At 37.1% G+C, this 22,225-nt stretch overlaps 1 protein-coding gene across 4 annotated transcripts in view; it reads right to left on the bottom strand.

The window, feature by feature from the left end:
* Positions 1-419: 419 nt before the first annotated feature.
* The window catches only part of STAU1 (staufen double-stranded RNA binding protein 1), a 27,220-nt gene continuing 5,414 nt past the window's right edge, over positions 420-22,225 (bottom strand). The window contains exons 3-16 of one of the 4 annotated variants that reach the window (XM_009887011.1): positions 21,709-21,833; positions 19,561-19,717; positions 17,727-17,868; positions 16,840-17,005; positions 11,013-11,111; positions 9,443-9,673; positions 8,735-8,878; positions 7,705-7,851; positions 6,817-6,889; positions 4,524-4,843; positions 3,652-3,774; positions 2,028-2,117; positions 1,893-1,932; positions 420-1,411 (exon numbers count right to left, since the gene is read on the bottom strand). In XM_009887011.1, the coding sequence (XP_009885313.1) occupies positions 2,028-2,117; positions 3,652-3,774; positions 4,524-4,843; positions 6,817-6,889; positions 7,705-7,851; positions 8,735-8,878; positions 9,443-9,673; positions 11,013-11,111; positions 16,840-17,005; positions 17,727-17,868; positions 19,561-19,717; positions 21,709-21,833 (1,817 nt within the window). In that variant the 3' untranslated portion in view covers positions 420-1,411; positions 1,893-1,932. The remainder of the gene's footprint in view (positions 1,412-1,892; positions 1,933-2,027; positions 2,118-3,651; positions 3,775-4,523; positions 4,844-6,816; positions 6,890-7,704; positions 7,852-8,734; positions 8,879-9,442; positions 9,674-11,012; positions 11,112-16,839; positions 17,006-17,726; positions 17,869-19,560; positions 19,718-21,708; positions 21,834-22,225) is intronic. The other 3 variants (XM_009886857.1, XM_009886780.1, XM_009886934.1) reach the window with 3 other exon arrangements.

Genomic DNA, 22,225 nt, shown 5'->3' on the forward strand with positions numbered 1-22,225 from the left:
TTTTGTTTTGAAAGTACTACCCCCCAAAAATTACTAAGTGCAAGGCAAGGTTATGACTCAAATTACAGCAAACAAGGAAACTTAAAAGTAGAGACTTAAACTTTGAAATCATACCAACCTGTTTTGCCAGGTTTCTTGTCATAATCATAACTTTAGTTTAGGCTCCCATTAATACAGTTGCACTAACACACTGTGGCACAAATAACAAAATGTACCCACGTTACTTTTGAATTTCCTTGACCTTGCCACGTTTTCACATCCTCCACATTACTAAATAGTAGTTATTTATATGTAATTGATAACCATTGTACAGTTACTCCATAGCTTTACAATACTGCCCGTACTATATCACAAGCATTACAAATCCTATAAAAAAGCAGCCCCTGTAGTGGCATACAAGAATAAATTAACCAAAAAAATTTAGTATTACCATTTATTGGTGACAAACACTACGTTTTACTTACATTCCATGGGGAGAAAAAATTCCAGCGTAAACAATGAACTGAAGCAGTACTTGCAAGGCTATCGTGCTTTACCTGGACCATATGCAAAAAACTTTATTGCGCACAGTTCAGTGCGCAATAACACAACATCAAAAGCAACACAGTTTATATATAAACATAGGTAATTTTTTTCAGCCCTACATGGAGATGTAATTAAACAGTATAAAGCACTCAAGGAAAATCAATCTGCAGTTTTATATGCACTACATTGAGATCATATCCTGTAATGTAGTGAGCTGTGTGCCATCTATACACACAATCCTTAAAACATCGATCAGAGATCATTTAATGTCACGTTGCATTCGAGTTCCCCTACCCCCCACTCAAGAAAACTAGAAATTAACCAAAAATGATCAAACAAAGTTTAAAATTCCTAAAGAGTTTTAATTCATTCAACCGTTGGATAATTAAGCTAAGGTTTGCGAAAATATTGGACTTTTTAAAATGGTGGGCACACTATTTGTTTCCAGTGAAACTTTGCTATTTCAATAAAAACAAAATAACCACATACATGGATATGATCTTCCCAAGTTAGTTCACAGATAACATGTCAGTCTCAGAAGACAAAGTTTCTAAACTGTGCTATTGTTCTAGATACAATTAAGAAACTTTAAAATGAAAAATTTATAGTGTCATTTCAATCAAAACAACATAATGAAACTAAAAATTTATCACTGCTTGAAGAAAAAGCAACGGTTATGATTTAGACACTACAGTAGGTTGTAAAGACTGTAGCACTCTAAAACAGTTAGGTTACATTAATAGGAAGCATTTGATTTTCTCTGGTGCTTTCAGGTTTGGGTCCAGTCAAAAGCCTTTTTTAGGCAGTGCTGTCCAGTGTTTGTCCCAAAGTGTTTGAGTTAGCCGGTTTGAGAAGAGGGTCACTTTCCATTTCTTGTTTCACACATCTACAAATGAGAAAACACCTGTTACTTAGGAGATAAAACACTCTTTCCATTAATAAGATGCTTCTAAATGAGATACAAGGAATTTGAGGTGCATGTAACAATTCATTTCCATATTACTGGCCTCCCTTTTTAATCAATTAGCACTTTGTTAATTCCATCATTTTGACAGCTTATTATCTAAATGAGACTAAACTTTTTTTCTAGTCAATTATTTGCAACCCCTCCACGTTTCTGCTGAAAGCAAGCTGTGAAACCTATACATTGTTTACATTTTACATACAGATTTCTAGAAAGAGAGAAGCACTTGTAACACTTAAAAAAGCTGAGGAGTCACACTATTTACAAATATTTGTAAACAAATAGTATAAGCAGAGAGATCACAGTCAGAATTGCTCTGTATCGCAGCCATTACATTTTACCCACTTGCTCCTGCTTAGTTCATTTGACACATGAAAATTACAAGCTCGATCATAAAACCTACCCTCTCATCCTTCTGAAGAAGACAACAGCCCCTGGCATTTCTGGCAAAGAAAAAAACCTTCCCATTTTATTTGTTTATAGAACATGCTAGGGTTAGAGGTTTCCATTAATGCAAGGGAAAATCAATGGGTCACACTCACACAGACATTGGTCCATTTCCTGTTCTTGGCATCTCTGTGGTTTGTTGGTCCAACTCAGACAGCAACTTTAAAATATTCAATGCAGCCTAAAGAAAAGAGAGACCATTCAGCAATTCAACCTGAATCCACTTCATTCATGTAGTGAAAGAAGGAGCGGGGCTCACTTGAAACAAAGTAAATGTTCTAATTTTGGCAATACATTTTTTAAGATGCGTAATTATGGTGGGGAAAAAAGCAATGGTGTAGAGTTTCATCTTGCTACATTGAACAGTCAAATGGTGCTGTGGCTACGGGATTCAACTGCTTTAGCAATGGGGGAAAATTAATTCAGCAGTACTATTAATATCAAGGAAAAAGGCACTGAGTTAATAGTGGCTCAAACTGTACAGAGCTTAAGACAAAGGACATTAAAATACGCAGAATCAAAAAGTCCTTTGCAGAAAAAGAAAACCACTTACACAAGAATCAAAAATACAACTCAGGGCAACATGTGACTCTTTAAAAGAAGAGTCAACGCAACATGGCTAATGCAAAACTAAGTCACCTCCTTTGAGAACCAAACATTTTTTTCCAACTTTACTCAGATCATTCTCAGGTGCACCTTTTCAGACTATCCCTGGTTAGTTACAGCACATGCATTCATGAAAGCTGAATATCTGAACAGAGGATGGTTCTCACGTTGGCCCAGTCCAATGTTTAAGCTCCAAACTGGCTCTCCTTTTCCCTTCTACCTACTGCACTGGCTTGTGTGCTTAGTCTTACAGGAGTCTTTACAGCAGGATGTAGGGATGGGTATGCAAATGTCAAAATTAAGTGACAAAGATTAAAGAAATCTGTATCAAATTATCGCCATTAGAAAATTACTGCAAAATATTTTAGTATAAAAATCAGTAAAATCTGGTTTTCCTAAGTGTATTTACATATTGCAAACTATTACTTTACTCTGCAGTCAGTACTCAGGTCACCACTGGATGCCAAAAGTACTAAACTCTTTTCAAATTACAGTAGACTGTGTACTGTTAGCAGTATGCAATGTTTTTTTCTAGGCAAAGTCCCTTACAGTTTACAGTCCAGATGACTCATTCTCTCACAAAGAAATATTTCAGCTACTGTGAATAAAAGATCTTTTTTATAAAGGGAGCTTGACAGATTTAGAGTGTCTCCTGCTATCTAACGGTGAATTGCATTTCTTCCATTTTGGATTCTGTTCCCGCAGAAAGTCTGGTAACGTGAATCCAAGTATTACAGTTCCCAATGAAACATCGGCCCATTCTGTTACAGAAAATAAGCTGATATGCTCTTATGTTTTCAAAGTTCCTTTTCACACATTTTCTTTAATATATGCTCATGCAAATAGTATCAAGATAAAGCAAATGTGGTTTTTATAGAACAAAATTCTCAGTGTATATTAAGCATTTTGAAGGTTATTTAGATTAGATTCTGATATCATTAATCAATTATTTCAGCAACCTGTGAAATATTAGACAAAAATTAGCCAGGGAATTGTACACCATTTAATTCATTGCTATCCAGTAGTAATGTGAAACCTTGGGCTATCTGCTGCATCGCTTAGCTCAACTGAAGGCCAAAGAGAAAGCATTTCAGCAATATTCATCATACCATATCGTGGCAAGATTCTACATCCTTTCCAATTCCATGGCTGATCAGTGGTGGCTGAGAGGAACAGTTTATAAGAGATACAAACTCGTTCTTGTTATTTTTTGGAAAGTCTTTATATTCAACCTGAAGAATAGAAAAGGATTTAGTTCTTTTCAGTTAACCAAGTACAAGAAATATATCACAATTACTATAGATTATTTGCCCATATATGAAGCTGAACCTTACTTCTAATCATTCTCTCAGCCAGTAGAACCATTTACTTTGAAGTCTGACTTCACTTGCAATGTTCTGTAGGAATCATGAGAGCTCTGGAAGCCTTCTAAATAAAAGTGGCTATGTAATAATGATTGCTGCTGGGACCTTTACTCTGATCATAGTATCTGCATTTAAAATTTTCTCTATTATACTTTTTAATCCACTGAACTCCTTTAACGTATTAATATAGGAACTTATATGCAATTCTGATTAAGGGGACCAAACACAAGAAAATGTACAGCTTACAGCAAACGATAATGTATGAAAGATTATTAAAAAAAATATTTCAGATCAGCCAAGTTCAAGTTCACATTATGTTCATATATCATGGCACTTTTCAGAAAATGTTACTTTCAATTTTATTCTTCCAAGACTTCAGAGTAGCACTGAATTAAGGCTGAGGCTGCAGTACAGAAATGCACATTTGAAAACGAAATAAAAAAGCTGTAAAATTCAGTACCTTTCATAGGTAAAGTAAAACATTTACATGAATTTCAGCTTAACAAGCAGCCTCAGAATACATCACTCACCAGCAGAACTAAAAAGTTTTAAAACAAACAACAGGTTGGACCGGTTTGGATAGCTTTGGAAGAAATCTTGCAAAACTGAACATTTACCTGGATTCCTTGAACATTGGAAAGATAGTCCAGCTGCTCAGAGGGTCTAGTAAGTGGTCCGTGGGGTACGTGGCCTGATGAGTTGTTATTCTTTAATATGGTCTCAGCAGTAGGAGAAGTACCACCGTACAATAGCTCTCTAGCAATCATCGCTGTTACTGTAGCCTTGGCAGGATTTGGGGCCGCCCTATTGAACTCTTTGGTGTGGTGTCCTTGATTGGCTCCTACAGCTTGTGCAACCTCAGGGACCATGGGAAGAATTCCAGCAGGAAGCTGCTGATGGCTGAGATAAGGCATCCTAAACTCATCTTCTTTATTACCTGAGAAAAGAGAGGTACGTACTAAACAGATGGTAGCTATTTCTATGAGGCCTTCTGCAGGCATATACAGGCAACAAAAGCCACCTTTGGAAAAATGTAACTTGTTTCAAATTACTTTTGAAACACTAACAAGCTTAGCGAGCTTGATTTGCCTTTGGTGGGTCAGAGATTCAGCATCATCAACACAGAGTTTGCTTACTGAATAAATGATTCAGTGCAACACCTGCTTCTGCTAGAAGGAGCACCTTTACCTCTGGGAGCAGTTTCTCCAGGTTAGTCAAGCTTACAGACGCCTCAGAGAGTTGCAACCACATTCTAGATACATCTTTTGGTTTCAGAATTTTTTATTTCATCATTTAAACTGTAGGAGCAAATAATGAAACCACAGAATGGCCAGAGCCACTGTTAAATATTGTAAAGACAGTGACAGATAGTCCACAAAGTTTAAAATGTATACTGTGAAAACATAAACAGGTAGGTAAGGTTAAATATAATGTTAGCACCGTATGAAGAAGCAAAAATGACTATTTCCAGCTAATATCCAACCACAGTCAATTAATAGCAATTTACTGACACTATGGAACAAGTTAGATTTAAGAGGGTTAAGAACAGCTTTTTACGGGGAACTCACATACACAGAATTGTGGAGGAAAGTCTAAGGATGAAAGCCAAAATTTGTAGATGGAAGAAAGCAGGGATGGCAAAGTTTGAATAAGAAGTCAGAGAGTTTACCTAAGATCTTAGGGACACAGTAAAACATTACTAAAGTCCAAGTCAATTCCAACTATTTATAATTTAAACAACAAAAGTATACTTAAATACATAAAGCTCCTGAAACATACTATCCAGAACAGGTATGGTGCAATAGACAAACTTTCCATAATGACTCCTCCCAACAGTTTACATTAGAGAAAGCCAACGCCTGTATACTTGGTGGCCAGGTTTGGGTTTTTTTTTTTGTTCCAGCCAGTCATCTGTGGATCTGACCACTATGACCATCATCTTTCTGAAATAAATGCAGGCACAGTCCCTTGCTCTCAGACATTAGAGACCAAGCACAGACAAAGAGGTTGTTCTGTACTACAAGGCCATTCCCTCCTTCTCCAACTCTGCTCTAGGAAGACCGCTTTCAGTTAGTACTGACACCCTTTCTCATCTTCATCCCAGGAACCGTCCTCAACATACTGCAGTTATTCCCTCAACATCTGTAAGGTGATACAGCCAAACTTAACACAGCTAACTCTGCTTCAAAAATTCAGCACCACCCTCCCATTGCTACTCTGCCTCAGGCTTACAATGACATTTCTGGGACAGTCTTCCAACTTGCAACTATTCTTCCAAATCTAGAAGGCTATTCCCAGGTGGCAGAAACTCCAACCCTTTTCCCAGGGAATCTGCTCCCCTCCTCATTTGCACCCTATACCAGAGAAACGTTCTGCTGAGCCAAAGAGGCTGATCTCTCCTCCTCCCCTTACCTTTTCCCCCACAGCAATTGCCCCCACTTCACTCCTGCTGTTGGTTGAAGAAGCCTGGTCCCTGGACCAGAACCAAGCTCGGTCCTGAACAGTCATTCTCGTCCTAGAAAGCCCTAGACAGTTTAACACCTGTGCAAGATCCCTCAGATCAAGGTAAGACAAGCCCAGACGCTGCAAGTAGCAGCATCTGCACCTCCACTAACTGCCCGACCGACCCATTAGCACGCACATGGCTTTTGGCTCAGCCATCCGGCCACCCCCAGCAGGTGGCCAAGCAAGCTGAATACTGTATGACTTGGAAGGAATAAGCTCTTTGTGATTTGAACAAAACCTTCTCAAGGGGTAGATTTAGTTTGCAAGCCAGCAGTTACACACCTCTGCTCATTACAGTGTGTTAAATGACACTGTTGATGGGACTGAGAAATGTATCTTACGCACACACGCCCTCCCCCCTTCCCCCCCTAGCAGGGCCATGCTTCTTTCAGTAAGGTTACTTACTAGTTGAAGTCTCTTCAGAGCCTGGCTCAAAGAAGGTTACTTTTCTTCCATCACCTGGTTTCTTCACTGGCGTCTTAAAAATAAAATTAAAAAAGCCAAACACACAATATCCCTTTAAAACTCTCTTTCTCCCAAGTTTTAAAGTTTTCAAGATCTAGACAATCTGCCTAGTCAAGATTTTACTGAAGAATTTATTATTCAAACATACCAATTATTACATAGCAATCAAAAAGAGACAAGTTCAGTGAGTCTTAATCACTGAGTGATTAAAACTATCTACAGACCAGTGAAGCAGCATTAAGAACACAGACTTTGAGAACTAGATACCCTAATAAAGCCAGTTAAACTAACATTACTTATTGGCATGGCTGAGGACAATATAGCGGATGCAAATGAGCATACACATGAAAAGGAGAAAACTAAAGCCAGACTTGCTATTTTAACTCCCTGGTAACATCTGCTGAATCAATAGGAGAATGCAAGGCTCTTTCCTGCTAAGGGATCCACCAAAGAAAGAGACCTCTAACAAACTTTCCAATTGCAATTTGTGATAAGGCTATGTAAAACTATTGCTACCACAAAATCCTATAGCTTACGTCTGCAAGTTTCTAACACCAATACATCAATTATCACAGGTTCTGAGCCATTCTATAAAGAAGAAATACATTCATTTAGTCTTCTGAAGAGACTTGGATTTACTTGCAAAATTGAGCCCTTAATGTATCCAAAATGCACTATTTTTTAGGAACAGTCACCTCAATTAACTGCTTCCTGGCTAGTGCAGAAAGCATGAATTTACTACACAGTTACTGCCTTGCAAAGCTGCAATTGTTTCAATTCAACTTTTGCTGTAGTATTAAACAGCAGCTGATTCTTAAAAACTCTTACCTTCTCTTCTGTCTTTAATGCTGGCTTTGGAGGTTGAGGTTGAGGGACTTTGAAACCTAAAATTTCCAACATATTTTCAGCTGCATTGCGTTTAGCAACCTTTTTGTTCGTGCCCATTCCTTCGGCTGTGTGTACACCAACTTTCACCTGGACAAAAGAAGACAAAAACCCAAACCAATGCTTATACAGTAGTATGAGGATTCTCTTCTTAGTGATCTGTGTATTGAGCATGCCATGGGTCACAAAGTAGTTCAAGTGATCATTATTCTAAGCAAGTTGTCATTTATTATCAATGCTCATTGGCCTCCAAGCACAAAAAACCCAAACAGAAGTCACACAAACAACTACATTTCATCATCTCACCTTGGCAACAGCCTAAATGCTCAAAACTGGTATTACAGCAGATATACGTTTTCCAAGCTGAAGTTAGAGGTTTAGCAGATTTATTAATGTAATGGAAAGAAAGCAACTAACTTTCCCGTCTTGGCCAGGATAGGAGAGAAGTGTGGAGAATGCACTTAAATATTCAGGGCTAGTAGTACTCAGTATTAAAAATACTACTGTGCTATTGGGATTTGCATTGCAGAGTGCAGAAAGTGCTGCACTCAAAAGCAACACACAAAAACTCAGGGGAAGGAGGAAATGAAGGATACCCAGGTTCCTGTTAATAAATCCTACATTACAAAATGTAAGCAGCTCAGTATCTCTTAACAGATTATTAATATTCCTGTTAATTAAAACATTAGGCAGTTATAACATAGACTTCTGCTGCCCTATGCAATTTTTTTTAAACATGATTCAAATCACTTTTCTTGAACCTTTATCTTCTTTGAATGTAGCCCACGAGATATTTTCTTAATAAATTTCATGTAAATCTGGCTGTAATCCCGTTAACTTTGTATACCATCATGACAACGAGAGTACCATAAGCCAAAAAAAAAAAAAAAAAAAAAATTAAGAAGTATTTACGTACCTAGGTCTATCTGTAATAATAGCCTTGCAACTGCATTTCTCAAATTAACATACAAACCTGCATAACAAACTCCCTGCGCCTCGGAAGACCACGTTCTGTGATGAGCATGTACTCTGGTTCCTTCTCTTTCTTGGCCTGCTGTATCTGGGCAAGTCTGCTAATGGGATTCATTCCTTGACCATATTCTGGACTTGTTTGCAGCTATGTAGAACAATGTTTAGGAAATAAACCAACATCTGTGAATATTTGGTTTAATAGACAAAATGCAGCATGCCACTGAATTCATTCATCTCTAGAATTTAAAAACACTGAAGTAAAAGTTGCTTAATGAAACACTGTCACAGCCAAGGAGAAACATTCAATTTATTTGGTTCTGCTGTCACAGTTGACCACATATAACCTATCACTGGTAATAGTTTTACAAGTTCTAATCCTGCTATATTAGGAGGGACAAGCTTGCAGGAGAACGTGCACAAGCAAAATCATGCAAAACCCAAAGCTGTAAAGCCTAAGGCTTGAAAGTCAGAGCTCGGTTTTTATGTGCCACTCATTCTTTTACAAGGTTTCTCTTTCAGCCTGAATTTACTGATAACTGTTGTAAAAGTGGTGTCAGAACCCCATTTAGAGTGGGAGCAAAATATCATTTGCAGTATCAGGCTGCTGATAAAGGCTGAGCAGTTGAAGAGCATTTATAATTACTTCAGAAATGCCTCTCATCTGATGATTATTTGTAACAGTCAGATTTCCAATCTGTTTGTTTCTTACCTTCACTATTGATTTTGTTTTCTTTTTGATTCGTGGCTTCATTTTCTCAACCGTAGGAAGGGGTGGCAATTTTTTCAGTTCTTCTAGGACTGCTATTGCAGCATTTTTCTTTGAGATCTTCTTGCTCTTTCCTTCACCTTCACCCATGAATTCTCCCACTGACACCTTGGTTACAAAGCTTTTCATATGGGGGGGACCACTTTCCTTGGTCACCTGTTTCAGAGGGAAAAACTGAGTGAAAGCGTGATAAACACTTATTAAAAATGGTACGGCACATTGTTTATAACAAACTTCTCTCAAGAACTAAGGATAAAGAGATTTTAGATTCTTATACAATCCAGAAAGTAGAGATGTAAATCATACCCACTCTAATAACATAATCCCTCCCAAATAAACACATACTTCAAAAAGATCAGATGCAGCAAGCTGTAGACAGTATTCACATATCAGTCATTAACCCTTCTCATTCAATTTACTGATTCACTCTTTCAATATTAAAATATGACTGTTTTATTGCATCAGTGTGTACTTCTGCACAGCTACAATCACATCATTAAATACAACATGTTACAGTAACAGAACATTACAAAGAAAGTAGTTCTTTAGGATCCAGCATTTTAGTTCAGAAATTAAGAATTCTGGAGACATCTAAGAGATAGCTGCCTACTACAGATTTAGCCTTTTAACTCCATTCATAACACATCATACTTCAAAATATCCATAAAATCAAAAAGTAAGAATGAATCAAGAACTTCCACCCACAACTGGCTTTGTGTGACAGTATCTTTTTACCCAGTGATGCTCAGGCTGATCGGCAATAATTGAAAGCTTTGTGTAAAATTTCATAGAATGGTTTTAGAAGCAATTTAGTTCCACACAATTGCATTTTTTTACTATAACAATTCAGATAGTTGACTTCAATGTTACTCTGCCAGCTCAGGAAAGCAGCATGACAAATTAATATTTTAGTAAAACAGAGATGCTCCTATGGAAGCTATTGATTTAAGATAACTAAAACGATCAAAGAGGGGCAAAGAGGCAGCAAGCAGCCAGGCCAAAGGGAAAGGAAAGTAAGATGCACATGAGGTCACCTCATGGCAAGAAAAGAAACCTGTTTGTAAGATTCTGCAACTTGCGGGTAGTCCACATCAGTGCTTAATTAAGCAAATACTTCCATAAATGTCTCTTTCAGAGTGAGCTATACTCTTTTGCCTCAACTCTGCACTTTAATGTTCTAACCATTAGTGTGGGGCTGTGTTTTGTTTCTTCACTGTAATACTGATTTTTCAAAAAGCTTGGAAAAAAGATTGCACAGAAAACCACAGCACAGCTGTTCACTCATGTTATGATTTTAGTGCATGAATTTGTGAACAGGTGGATTTTTCTTTTTTCTTCACTTTACCATGTAAACTCTGAGACAATCGGGGTGACTGTCAAAGGTAAAAGTGTATTCACAACTAACAAGTCATGTTAAAAGTCAGTTGTTTGGGTTATCTAGAAGAGACTCAACTTAATGTGTACCCTTAATATTCTAATAAAAACAAATCTAGAGCTTGTAAAATAAACATACCTCAAAATTCACAGGCAAGTTCCTTTTAAGTGCAATCTCAAAAACTTGGCTTATTTCAGATTTATTGAGATTTTCATCATCTGGTTCTTTTCCGTTAACCTAAAAGAAGCATACTCTATTTAAAATAAAGATCCTATTAAATTGAATTTTATCCATCCAACCAGTTTACTGAACTCTCAAAATTTTAAGTAGTCTAACCTTTACTGCCATTTTACGTGAATGTGTAGAAATGCAGCACACATACTACAGAATTGAAACTTAAGAAGCTCATTTAAGGTGTATGTGTAAAAGCTAGCAAACCTTCATATTTTCATGTGCTTGTTACAGGAAAGAACAAATGGAATACGGGCCAATAGGTTTAAAAATCTATTTATAGAAAAACGAACTGAGGTGTTAAATGAACTGATTTCCAAATGGAAGTACCTTTATGAAATACAGTTTTCATATACTGATTGGACATTTGTACCAAAAGCACTAAGACAGTATCAGATAAGAGAAAGGGCAGGAAAAATAAAGATTCTGAGAATGGGACCAATGTGAATAAAGGATGGCTAATTAGACCCTGATATAGTCCTGTCTTTTAACATGCTCCCTTCTAAGTGCTTCCTCTACAGATTTTTTTCCTCAGCTGAAGAACATACTATCAGGAACTTGCCTTAAATCAAATGGTGTACATCTCTGAGAACTTACACCTGCTAGGAGGGCAGCAGTGCCAGGTGAAGCTTACCTACAGGCACTTCTACGTATCTCCAGGTAAAATTTTGATTGTGATTCCAAAAATGTCTTCACTGATGTTGGGACCAACATGAACTAAGAGGCATGGTAACAGCAACAAAGAAATTTTAAGACTAAGTGTCCAGCAGTGATATTGGAAAGATTACGATAAAGATGAACAGCAACAATTTCACCAATTATATCATGCCACAATACTAGTTATGCAACCAGGTAACAAAAATGATTTAAATATTTTATTGGAGCAGCAGAAATATGCTAGAGAGCTCTCATTGATTACAACTAGGTTTGATGGTAGCAAGCATCTCCAATGCCTGTTACTAACAAGTTAGATTAAAACATGAAGGATTTTTTTTTCCCACCAGTTAAAGCAGCCTCTTCCCACTTCAGAAAAAATATTTGTAAAATTAATCTGTGGTTTTCACTCCTCCCACTGTCCCATCAGATTTCACACTGTTCTTATGAGTTGACCTTGTATTTCAGGTTTTAGTTGCAAACTTTTCAGATGAGCACATATAGCCCAACATCCTTTCACAATTATATCATCCGATACTTCTGATCTGACTACTACATCCAGTCTCCAACCTCGATGTGGAGGTGTACACAGAGCAAACTTCAGGTCTGGGAAAACCAAGACCACATGATGGCACCACTCCCCCAGGAGCAAGGTCGATGCACTGTGCATTAGATTGCATGAAAAACGTGGAGGCAACACCTACGCTAGAGGAACCATACTATACCTCAGCAGAAGGCACAACGCAGGTAAAAATTGGCAAAACCAAGATTGAAACAGGACTCAAAAGTCTTGATCATCATATTCTAAAACCTATTTCAAATGCGATTGGTAAGTTCAAAAGGAATCTCATCATATACCCAGAAAAAAAATATTTGAACTACTAAGGTCTTATTTTATTATGGTCTAGGTGTTACAGCAAGTTTACTACCAGCATCTCTAGGAATGATCTGTCACTACTTTTACTGCCAAAACATTAGCACAATCACTTTGATTAGAAATATTTTTCCCCTCCTTGAAATTTCAGATATATTCAAGTTTTTCAAATTCTGACATTTTTCCTTGTGAAGGTGACCAGGACTTCTCTTTATTGGATTAGATTTTCCCCATTTAATATCGTTTCAAGAGAATACAAATAAATAGCATGGAATTGCTTGCTATATTACGGTGTATATTCTTGACATATTCCAGGTCTGTTCACAGGGTGTAAAACACACATACTTTTCTCCAATACTTTTATCTTAAAAGAGTAAATTAATAGCAAAATAACAATTAATCGACTACAGCTATTTTACTGATTAGTTTGCTTCTACTTGAGTTCTGGATTAGTTTATTTTATAAATCAAAAATAATCATACACATACGCTCTCCCTCTTTCTTTTTCCCTGCACACTTCAAGGCAGATGATCTATAAAGTCTGCTTTTAAAGTAGTTTGCATATGTGCATAGGCTAAACTCTCCAAGGAATCTATCCCTCTAAATCAGAACGAGACCACGGATATAAGTTTTTACCACTTAGGTCTCATCTTATTGTTCAAATCTGCCTCTAACAAGTGAAAAAAAGTCACAAAAGGAAACAGAAGTCATAGATTAAAAAATTCCCAAGCAAATTCCAAAAGTAATATATTCCTTTAAGAGGGATTCGCCCTTCTCTAGGAACCCTTTCAACATGCACTTCCTCAATGACTGCTTTAAGCAAATCATGAAAACCAGTGGAGCTGCTGATTAGAACTACATTGATTTCAACATAGCTATCAGCCTGACTGTTTTCTTCCATGTTAAGGGTATAAAGAGCAGCTGATATTTACCAAATAAGTTGGCAAAACACATAGAAGCAATTCTGGTTTTAGTATTTTCAGGCAAAAGTTAGAATTTCTGTCTAATAATTCTGCTAGAAAGCATAGCTTTCTATGCTTTCTAAGTTTTAAATTGATGCTTTATAATCTCTGTCTTTGAATATGCAAAGTACTGCAACTTTGTCAGTGTGTCTTAACACCAATCAGACTAATTTAGGTTGGAAGGGTCCTTTGGAGGTCTCCTGCTACAGCCTCCCACTCAAAGCAGACCAGATTTTAAAATCTGGGCCTTGTCCAGTTGAGAGCTAATATTATTAATTTTTTTTCCTTCCACTTGCTTCTAGATTTACAGTCTGAGAAGGTGCGGGAAATGGTCATTCTTACCCTTAAAGTCTAATCATTTTATTCAATGATTTCATCTTAAGCACTGAATATTTTCTAATTTAAAAATACAAGAGTAAAATCCTGTAAATACAAAAATTTGTAAAATGAAAAAAAATAATTACAAAATTACACCCCTCCCCCAAAAAGACAAGAGTTCAAGCTTAAGCATATTCTGTTTAGACACAGACACACAAATGGGACACACAAAAATAACTACATTTAAAAGGAAAATTACTGACAACATCAAACGACAGGTAGGAATTATCAGGATTATGTCTGCTTGTGAAATCTTAATTTGCCTCCATTGTATACACATATTATAATAGCATCTCTTATGATCTTACACTACCATATCCTTCAAGGACCTTGCCTTACTGAATGCAAGAACGAACGGTGCACCCTTAGTGGTAAAATATTCCTTATTTTATCTTACAGAATCATAGAATGGTTTGGGTGGGAAGGGACCTTAAAGATCATCCAGTCCCCCCCCCCTGCCCTGGGCAGGGACCCCTCCCCCCAGCCCAGGTTGCTCCAAGCCCCATCCAGCCTGGCCTTGAACACCTCCAGGGATAGGGCAGCTACAGCTTCTCTGGGCATCTTCATCTTGTCTCATGCAAAACACTGTTACAAAACCAGCAATTCCCTCAGACCTTCCTAAAACTACATCTGAAAGCCACAAATACTAATGAACTTAGCATTTAAGTACCAAACTTTAAATTAAGATCTGATTTATTCAACTACTTACTATAAAACAGTACTCTTTGTTCAAAGGATTGCTCTCCTTAAGCATAGCTGCATTTCTTATTGTTCGTTTTGCAGACTAGTCAAACATAAATAGAAAAATAAAATGACAAATGCATGTTTCTTGTGAAAGTTTAAGTGACTTGACCACATATGTATAGCAGGGTCAAGACAGCATTCAGCTCCCAGCAAGCTTGCAACTGTTTTATTGATAAAATAATTCTCCCTTCTTGCAATTTCTGGCATCATTCACAATAGTATTTCCCCTATCATGTCCTTAAAAAAAAAAAAAAAAAAAAAAAAAAAAAAAGAGAGACTCTCTAGGTTTACTTCCTTTACCTGTTGATTTACACCCTTTACACTGAATGAGACATCCTATAGAAAACGATATGTGGTCACATAAAGACAATTGCAGTGTTTGTTCTGAAGACCTCACATTAATCAACTTTAAACACAACTCTACAAATATTCAAAAGTCACTTGTACAGAAGCATTTCTGAAAAAGTGAACAGAAAATCTCTCAGTTACATGTGATCCTATTATTTTCTGCAGAGTAGGACTCCTCGGGTCCAGTACACAGAGCTTTGCTACCTGAGGTGGAAAAATGGCTGATAAAATGGTATCTTTTACAGGGGTGAGCGCAAAAAGAGGATGTTAGTCATCACTGACACACGACAATACTCAGAAATTTGGGGTTCCCCTGCAGTGAAGGGGAACATCCCCCTCAGGCTTGATCTCTCCTGCGTGAAGACCTCCAGCTTGTCCCTGACCACACTGCCTATCACCAGTTCTAGATTTCAGTGCAGAACTCTCTCCACTGTTTCAGCTCCTATTCCCAGCATCACTCGCCCCCCCCAATAGCATTTGTAATCCCTTGACCCTTAGTAGCTCCATCATTCAATAACCTACTCTCCAGGAGACATTTCTGTTACCTGAGCCACTACCACCAGTGCCTCCTGGGCCTCTTCCCTGAACCATCAGATCCATTGGTTTTGCCTAATTATCTGAGCAACGCTCTGGCCCACAAACACACTCAGAAGTTTCAACTCAATGTCTCTTGGCTTCACAACACATTTCCTCAATCCTCCTGCTCTGCCATTCCTGGTAGTTCCCAGCTATTTTTTTTCCCCAGTCTGAGACACCTTGTTACCTTCTTGCCCAATTCTTCATTTTCCTTCTTTCTCAGCACATAGCCAGACTCCATATCCAGCAAGTTCTTATGCTCCCCAGATTGTAAGTTACCAGTCTAACCTTCACGTCCCCTTCCTCACCTCTCTGGCAATGTCCTAGTCTCTCTTGCTTCTAGGTTTGTATTGCACGGCCTTCTCCTCAACATGGCCTAGATGCCAGCATGGAGTACACCAATAGATCTCTTGCTCTTAGTTCTAACATCAAGCCCTCATAACTCAGGAGAGGTATAATGAGCTCATATAGGAAAGACTAAATACACTCTTTGTAATAGTCTTTGGCCAAAGCAGTCAGCCAACACATACGGAGAGGGTGCACGCAGTCAACCAGCCCCAGAAACTACGAGTAACTCATGTGCACACAGTGAGACCTTCTGCCTAAAGCAATTTAACAAAAACACATGAAAAAAACCAGTAACAAGGTCTTGGAATGGAAAGTGCTGGGCAGCCATAAATATATGGAGGGATAAAAATTTGCTTCTTATATTCATATAAAAACGTGTGTATGAGTTTATTATTTCCATGAACTGTTCTTCTAGAACTTCCAAGTTCCATTCCAAAATCATGTAGGAAATTTTCTCAGAAAGCAAACCTATGTCTGATTTCTATGTTGCCCATACTAGAATGCAAGTACCCCCTTTACACACTTCTTCAGAAGTTTGTATATGATCTGTACCTGATAAGATATTAGTTCCTATCTATGCCTCCAGTGCTCATATCTGACAGAGGTCTATAGCATTGCTGTGGAAAAATATGACAGCAAAAGAATTAATATAACTTCATTTGGGAAAACTCTAGTTCCAGAGAAGTTTATGTTCTTAAATCAAAGTGTTTCTGTTGACACAAGTAGGTCAACACTACTACACAGGATTAAATTTCACAACTGTCATATTCCTCTCAATAACGAAAAAATCTACAATGGTATCTCAGTTTATCTTAGCAATTTATGCTTACACACTAAGATTAATTCCCACCTCTGGTTTCTCAGGCAAGGGCTCATTCTGCAGAACTTTCAGTGCTTTAGCAGCTGCATCATGCTTAGCAGCTTGTCTTGTTCTTCCTTTCCCGTGAAACTGCTGCCCTCCAATTGAAAGCTCAACTTGATAAAGTAAGGGTCCAACAGGAAATGGGTAAAAGTACCTGCAAAGAGAGAGATTTAAATAAGCAAGTAGTTTGGCCTGCAAAGTAAGCAGAAACGTAAGTTACACATAGATGAATCTCTTGGATATCGGGAACCACTGAAGCATTAGTATTAAAAAGCCAAATTTTGATTTAAAGTCTAAAAGGTTTTAGGGAGAGACCTTTGAAACAGAGTACCAACATTTCTTGTTTTACAATATGAACACAGTTCTAAACAACTAGAACAGAGAAAGACAATGTCACTACATTTTTACAGACTTGGCAAGCCAGTAAGTTTCGAATTCTCAGTTCCTATGCCCATATAAAATTCTTTAAACTGAAGCTTTAATTTAAATAGCTTTCGAAAACAAAGCATCAAACTTTTCTTTACTTTTGCTTTTACATAGAAAGGAAATGCAATAAGTATTTAGCTATTCACTTCATAAAGCTGGCTATATCCAAATGCCCTCAAAAATGCTTCATCCTTTGGTTCAGTTCCCTTTTTCCTCCCTTCCCCTTCCAAATTAAAAAAACCCTTACATAAAACAAATTACAGATACTAATGGGGTGTACTTATCAAAACCTTTTGCTTCATAAGCTGGCTCTGTTTCAAGCTGAATATTCCTTTAAGGGACACTGCATTTTTAGCTAGTTTTCAGAAGATAGCATCAAAGCACTGGGCAAAGAGAGCGGAAGTTCAAAGATAAGAGACTAGAAAACCAAAAAATTAAACAACACATACCGTGGAGGAGGATAAGTACCACCTCTCATAGTATAGCTGTAAGTGGATCTCATCCCCGTATAAGGATCGATAGGTTTGTACATAGGTTTCTTTCCCAGCTTCATGCAAAGTGCATTTAACTCCACTGTGGGGGTTACACTGTCTAAATAAAAAGGAATATAAAGAGAGTTGTCCAAATGTCACAAGGAACTAAAACAATCTAAACTCTTATGCTGTCTCAAAGCAGGGAAAAATGAGCTCAAGTTTTGCCATATGCAGTCTCTTAAATGAATGAATTCTGAATAGGAATGGTAATGAACCCAAAGAAAATAAGTCTATATGATGAATATTAAATTAGCAGCCTAGTACAGCTGTGACAAATCCTGTTACAAAAAAGTGAATTTGCTGGGGGCTTTTTTGGGGGGTTTAATTTTAATTTTTTTTTTTTTTTTGCTTTCAACTTGTGAAGCTACCAATTTATTTTTACAGTGCGTCTAACAATGTGGGCTGCAGAACAGAAATTTCTCTTCACCAAATAATACTTTTAAATTAAATTAACAGACATGTTACATACCTACCGTTTCTGTTGTTCACTGATCAAATGTTTCTCTTTGTACTCAATGACCTAAGAAGGGGTTTTATGACTCCTCACTTTCAAATTGCAATTTGCCTTTTCCAAAGGAAGGTATATTGCTACTGAGGGCTATAAACATTTGTCCCAATGCAGATATCCTGTGGATGAAGAATTGACGCCCTGACTACTCTCATTTGAGAAAGAACACTTGGGTAAGTGGTCATTTTTTTCTATCACAGGCCTCACTGGCTCAAAAATCAGTGTGTACTCTAGTACAACAGTATTTAGTTATAAGGCAATTGCCAAAAGAAAATGAAATTATGGAACATATTCACAGACAAAATAAGAAATTGCTAGCTTCTAATATTTTCACTGTTGACTGTACAAAGTGTTTCTCAAGAAAGAATTTGGGTGATATCAGAATACAACTGGCACAAAAGATAAGTTTTAACCTTTGCTGAACATACTAATGCTGCCCCAATAGCTTTGAATTCAAGTGACTACCAGTAAATGCAAAACAATCATATGTGCAGCTGAGATGTGAAGCTAGTTCATACTTAATTTTACATTTTAAATGTATCTTCAAAGCAATTTGAGTAAAGTAAGAAGTTCCCTAAACTTAGCTAGCTACAACTCGAATGCTTTTATACAAATCAACATTTATTTCTCTTTAAAGAAGTATAAATGATGCAAATTCCAAAGTTCAGATCCAATGCCTCAACACAAATTTAAGGTTTTTTTGTTTTGGGTTTTTTTTTTTTCTGTTTTTAACATACATTTCTGAAGAAATCTTTATTGTCAAGCTTTTGAATTATCCTATCAAAATTGCCAAATACATTCATCAGCCCATGCAAAAGATTATTCTTTGCTGTGACCAAATTCCTCATCTTTGTTTTTGGCGGGTTTTTTCTGGGGGGGACATTTTTTTTACTTAGTTTTCTTTTTTTTTTTTTTTTTTAGGATTAGGATAAACATCTTTTCCAGGATTCCACCAAGTGTTACAATACAAACCAGCAAGTTAAGCAGTGAGTTCTTCAAGCCTGAATGATGTGATGGAAAAACCCTACACTTTTAACTCGTTAATATGATTATTTTCATCATATCGCCTACAACCATCAAAGACTAAATCAACATAACATTCTCACAAAACCTGACAATTGACATTGTTAAATATGCAGAATCACGGTTTTTATTCATCCTTGTGCAACTTTAAAATACATACCAAAACCAGGTGTGTTCTATATACACATATTTTTAATATCAGTTTGTTGTGGCATATACCTGGATTCTTGCCTTCACTACGAGATGGACGAGCCGTAGGCTTAGGGAATTTTGTCCCTTCCAAAGCTTTGGCAGCTGCTGCATGTTGCGCTTTTTTAATACTAGTTCCTTCAGCTTCCCAGTGCTGGTCCCCAAGAGTCAGCTGCACTGTAAACACCTCAAAAACAGAAGACATTAATTTTATTATGAGCTGCTTCAGAATTCACAAAATTTATTAGACCATTTTACACAAAGCAAAGAGTCTTTTAGTGATGAAAAGTTGAAAATATGGTAATCAAAGCTTTCCTTGACCACCATGTCATCTTCAGATTTTAAACACTTTGGACATCAATAGGATTTCCCTGATGACTGAACGAAGAATTTCACAATAATTGTAGCTACCAACTATCCTGCATACTGCATGAGATCATCTAGGCTACAAACCAAAAGACGCAATATGTGTAGAGGTGACAGCTACATGGATAGCTGGTATGCCAACATTACTCTGAACAGCAGCCTTGAAATTCAGACCTTTTTATTCCATATAACTCAATTCTTGCTTTAATACTGTTAAATATGATGTTTTTCAGCAGTTTGAAGAAAGATAAGTTCACGTTGCAGCACAAAAGCTTCCACATGCCCAGAGGTGAGCAAGAGCCAATTTGATTATAGGACAAAGCTCTATGGCACTTGTATGTGGGATAAGGAAGGATATATGTTGTCCTAAATTTTCACAAATTAATCAGACAACAGCAAACCAAGTTCTCCCTGGTAATTAAATGAAGTTTAATTTCAATCAGAATGAAAACACAAGTGGACACATGATCTGAATATTATTTTAATACTTCTTGTAAATGCAGACCGTGCCTCCTTTGGACATTGAAGCTGACATTACACATATTTTGGACAAAAGATTTTAGTTCTTAATATCATTCAGTTCCAAGGCAATTCCTCTAACATAAAACAAACACCTTTCCAGGAAAGGAGATGATGTCAGATTAAATAGACATATCAGGCTGATTCTCCTTGTATGCTTTGACCTCAGTCCTCATACAATAGAGATCTTCAATGAGGATTAAAAAGTTTAATAACTCTAAAACTCCCTTCTTCAGTGGTCTTTGAAGTAACACAAACTGCTTGTATATGTGCTGTATTCCTGAAAAACTATCTCTGTGCATACAAACAGAACAACAAAGGAGTTGTATATTACCGAGATTTTGACGCATTGTAAAAGATATGCCATGACACGGGATGCACACCACGTGCTGGTCTACCCTCGGCATTCCTATATTCCCACTGCGCACAACTAAAGATTCTTTTGCTGAAGTAACTGTTTCAGAACAGATGAACGTTCAGTGCTGTTCAATCACACTGTACTTCAGGCATTGAAGACTATATACCAAGATCCTTGTTTTCCAAATGTCGGGCAATTAGGATAGAAAGGTTCATTTCATTTACAACTAAAACAGAGCAACAGCAAAGTAGCATTCAGCTATGATGGCCCCAAGAGAGAATAACTCTTAAAATTAAGTGGTAAAACTTATTCCGGGTATATCAACAAAGCTAGATTTGTACCGCACCAACTACATAGACACAAAAAGACTACAATTCCTTATGTAGTGTTTTTCCTAAAGAAATGTAATTGCTGTAAATTTTCCTGCATCTCACCGCATAATTTGGACTAAGAAATTATTTTCATCTTTTAAAGTTGGTGAGATTAATTTCAAAATATTAAAACGCACCACAGGAGGAACACAGAAAATCTGGAGAACAGGCAAGATGTAGAACAAAAGCTTAACGTTGTACTAGAAAGTGATCGTATAAAGATAGTCCATATTTAATACACAATTTTTTAGCAAAGACTGCAAAGCACAAACCTTGCTTTAAATGAAAGGTAAAGCCAAGCATCTCATAATGGAGCTCTCTTCAAAAAAGCTAAGCCGTTTTAGGTAAGGTAAGGTAAGTTCAACCTTTACGTGCTTTGGGAAATTAACTTTTTAGTACATATGTAACAGCTTCAGAATTCCCTACCACTAGTACTTTGGTGAGCTTCCTGTTACTCTCTATTATTCTGTATTATCTTGCACCAAAAGCATATACTTTGCCTTTCCGCTTATGAAAGTGAAAGAGCATGAAAAGGAGCAATAAGAAACTTATACGAATATTTACCTTAGAATGAGCTGGACCTTGCTCACTCAAAAGCTTATACTCAGGCTGAATCTTGTTGAAACGGGCTAACTCATTCACAAGACACATCGGGGTTTTCTCTTTGGGGTTTGCCATGTTTGAAGGAGCTGAAAGATTACACGAAATCAGGTAAATCAGCAGGTAGCTATGAAGTCTACTACAATTTTTAATTAAAAGAAAATCTCATTGGCTTAGCATTTAGTTGTCTGCAATACAACACTTCTCAGAAGAGATTTGCTGGAGTAGACAGCTCTGCTCATTAGACAAACAGGCAACAAACTACCAAACTTTGGGATTTCCATGCAATGTGCATGCCTAAAAGACAGCATCATTAAATTTAATATTTTAATGCAAGCCAGAAGTATGAAGTCAGGAGACTCCTGCATTTAGTTTCCACCTTATGTAGTACATTTCAAGCAATAAATCTTTTAAGTGTTCACCATGGTCACCTGCTTGGAATAATTTAAAAAAAAATCAGTCAAGTTCTTTTTCCTTCTCC

This window comes from Charadrius vociferus, unplaced genomic scaffold, assembly GCF_000708025.1.
Source record: "Charadrius vociferus isolate BGI_N301 unplaced genomic scaffold, ASM70802v2 scaffold280, whole genome shotgun sequence".
Taxonomy (NCBI): domain Eukaryota; kingdom Metazoa; phylum Chordata; class Aves; order Charadriiformes; family Charadriidae; genus Charadrius; species Charadrius vociferus.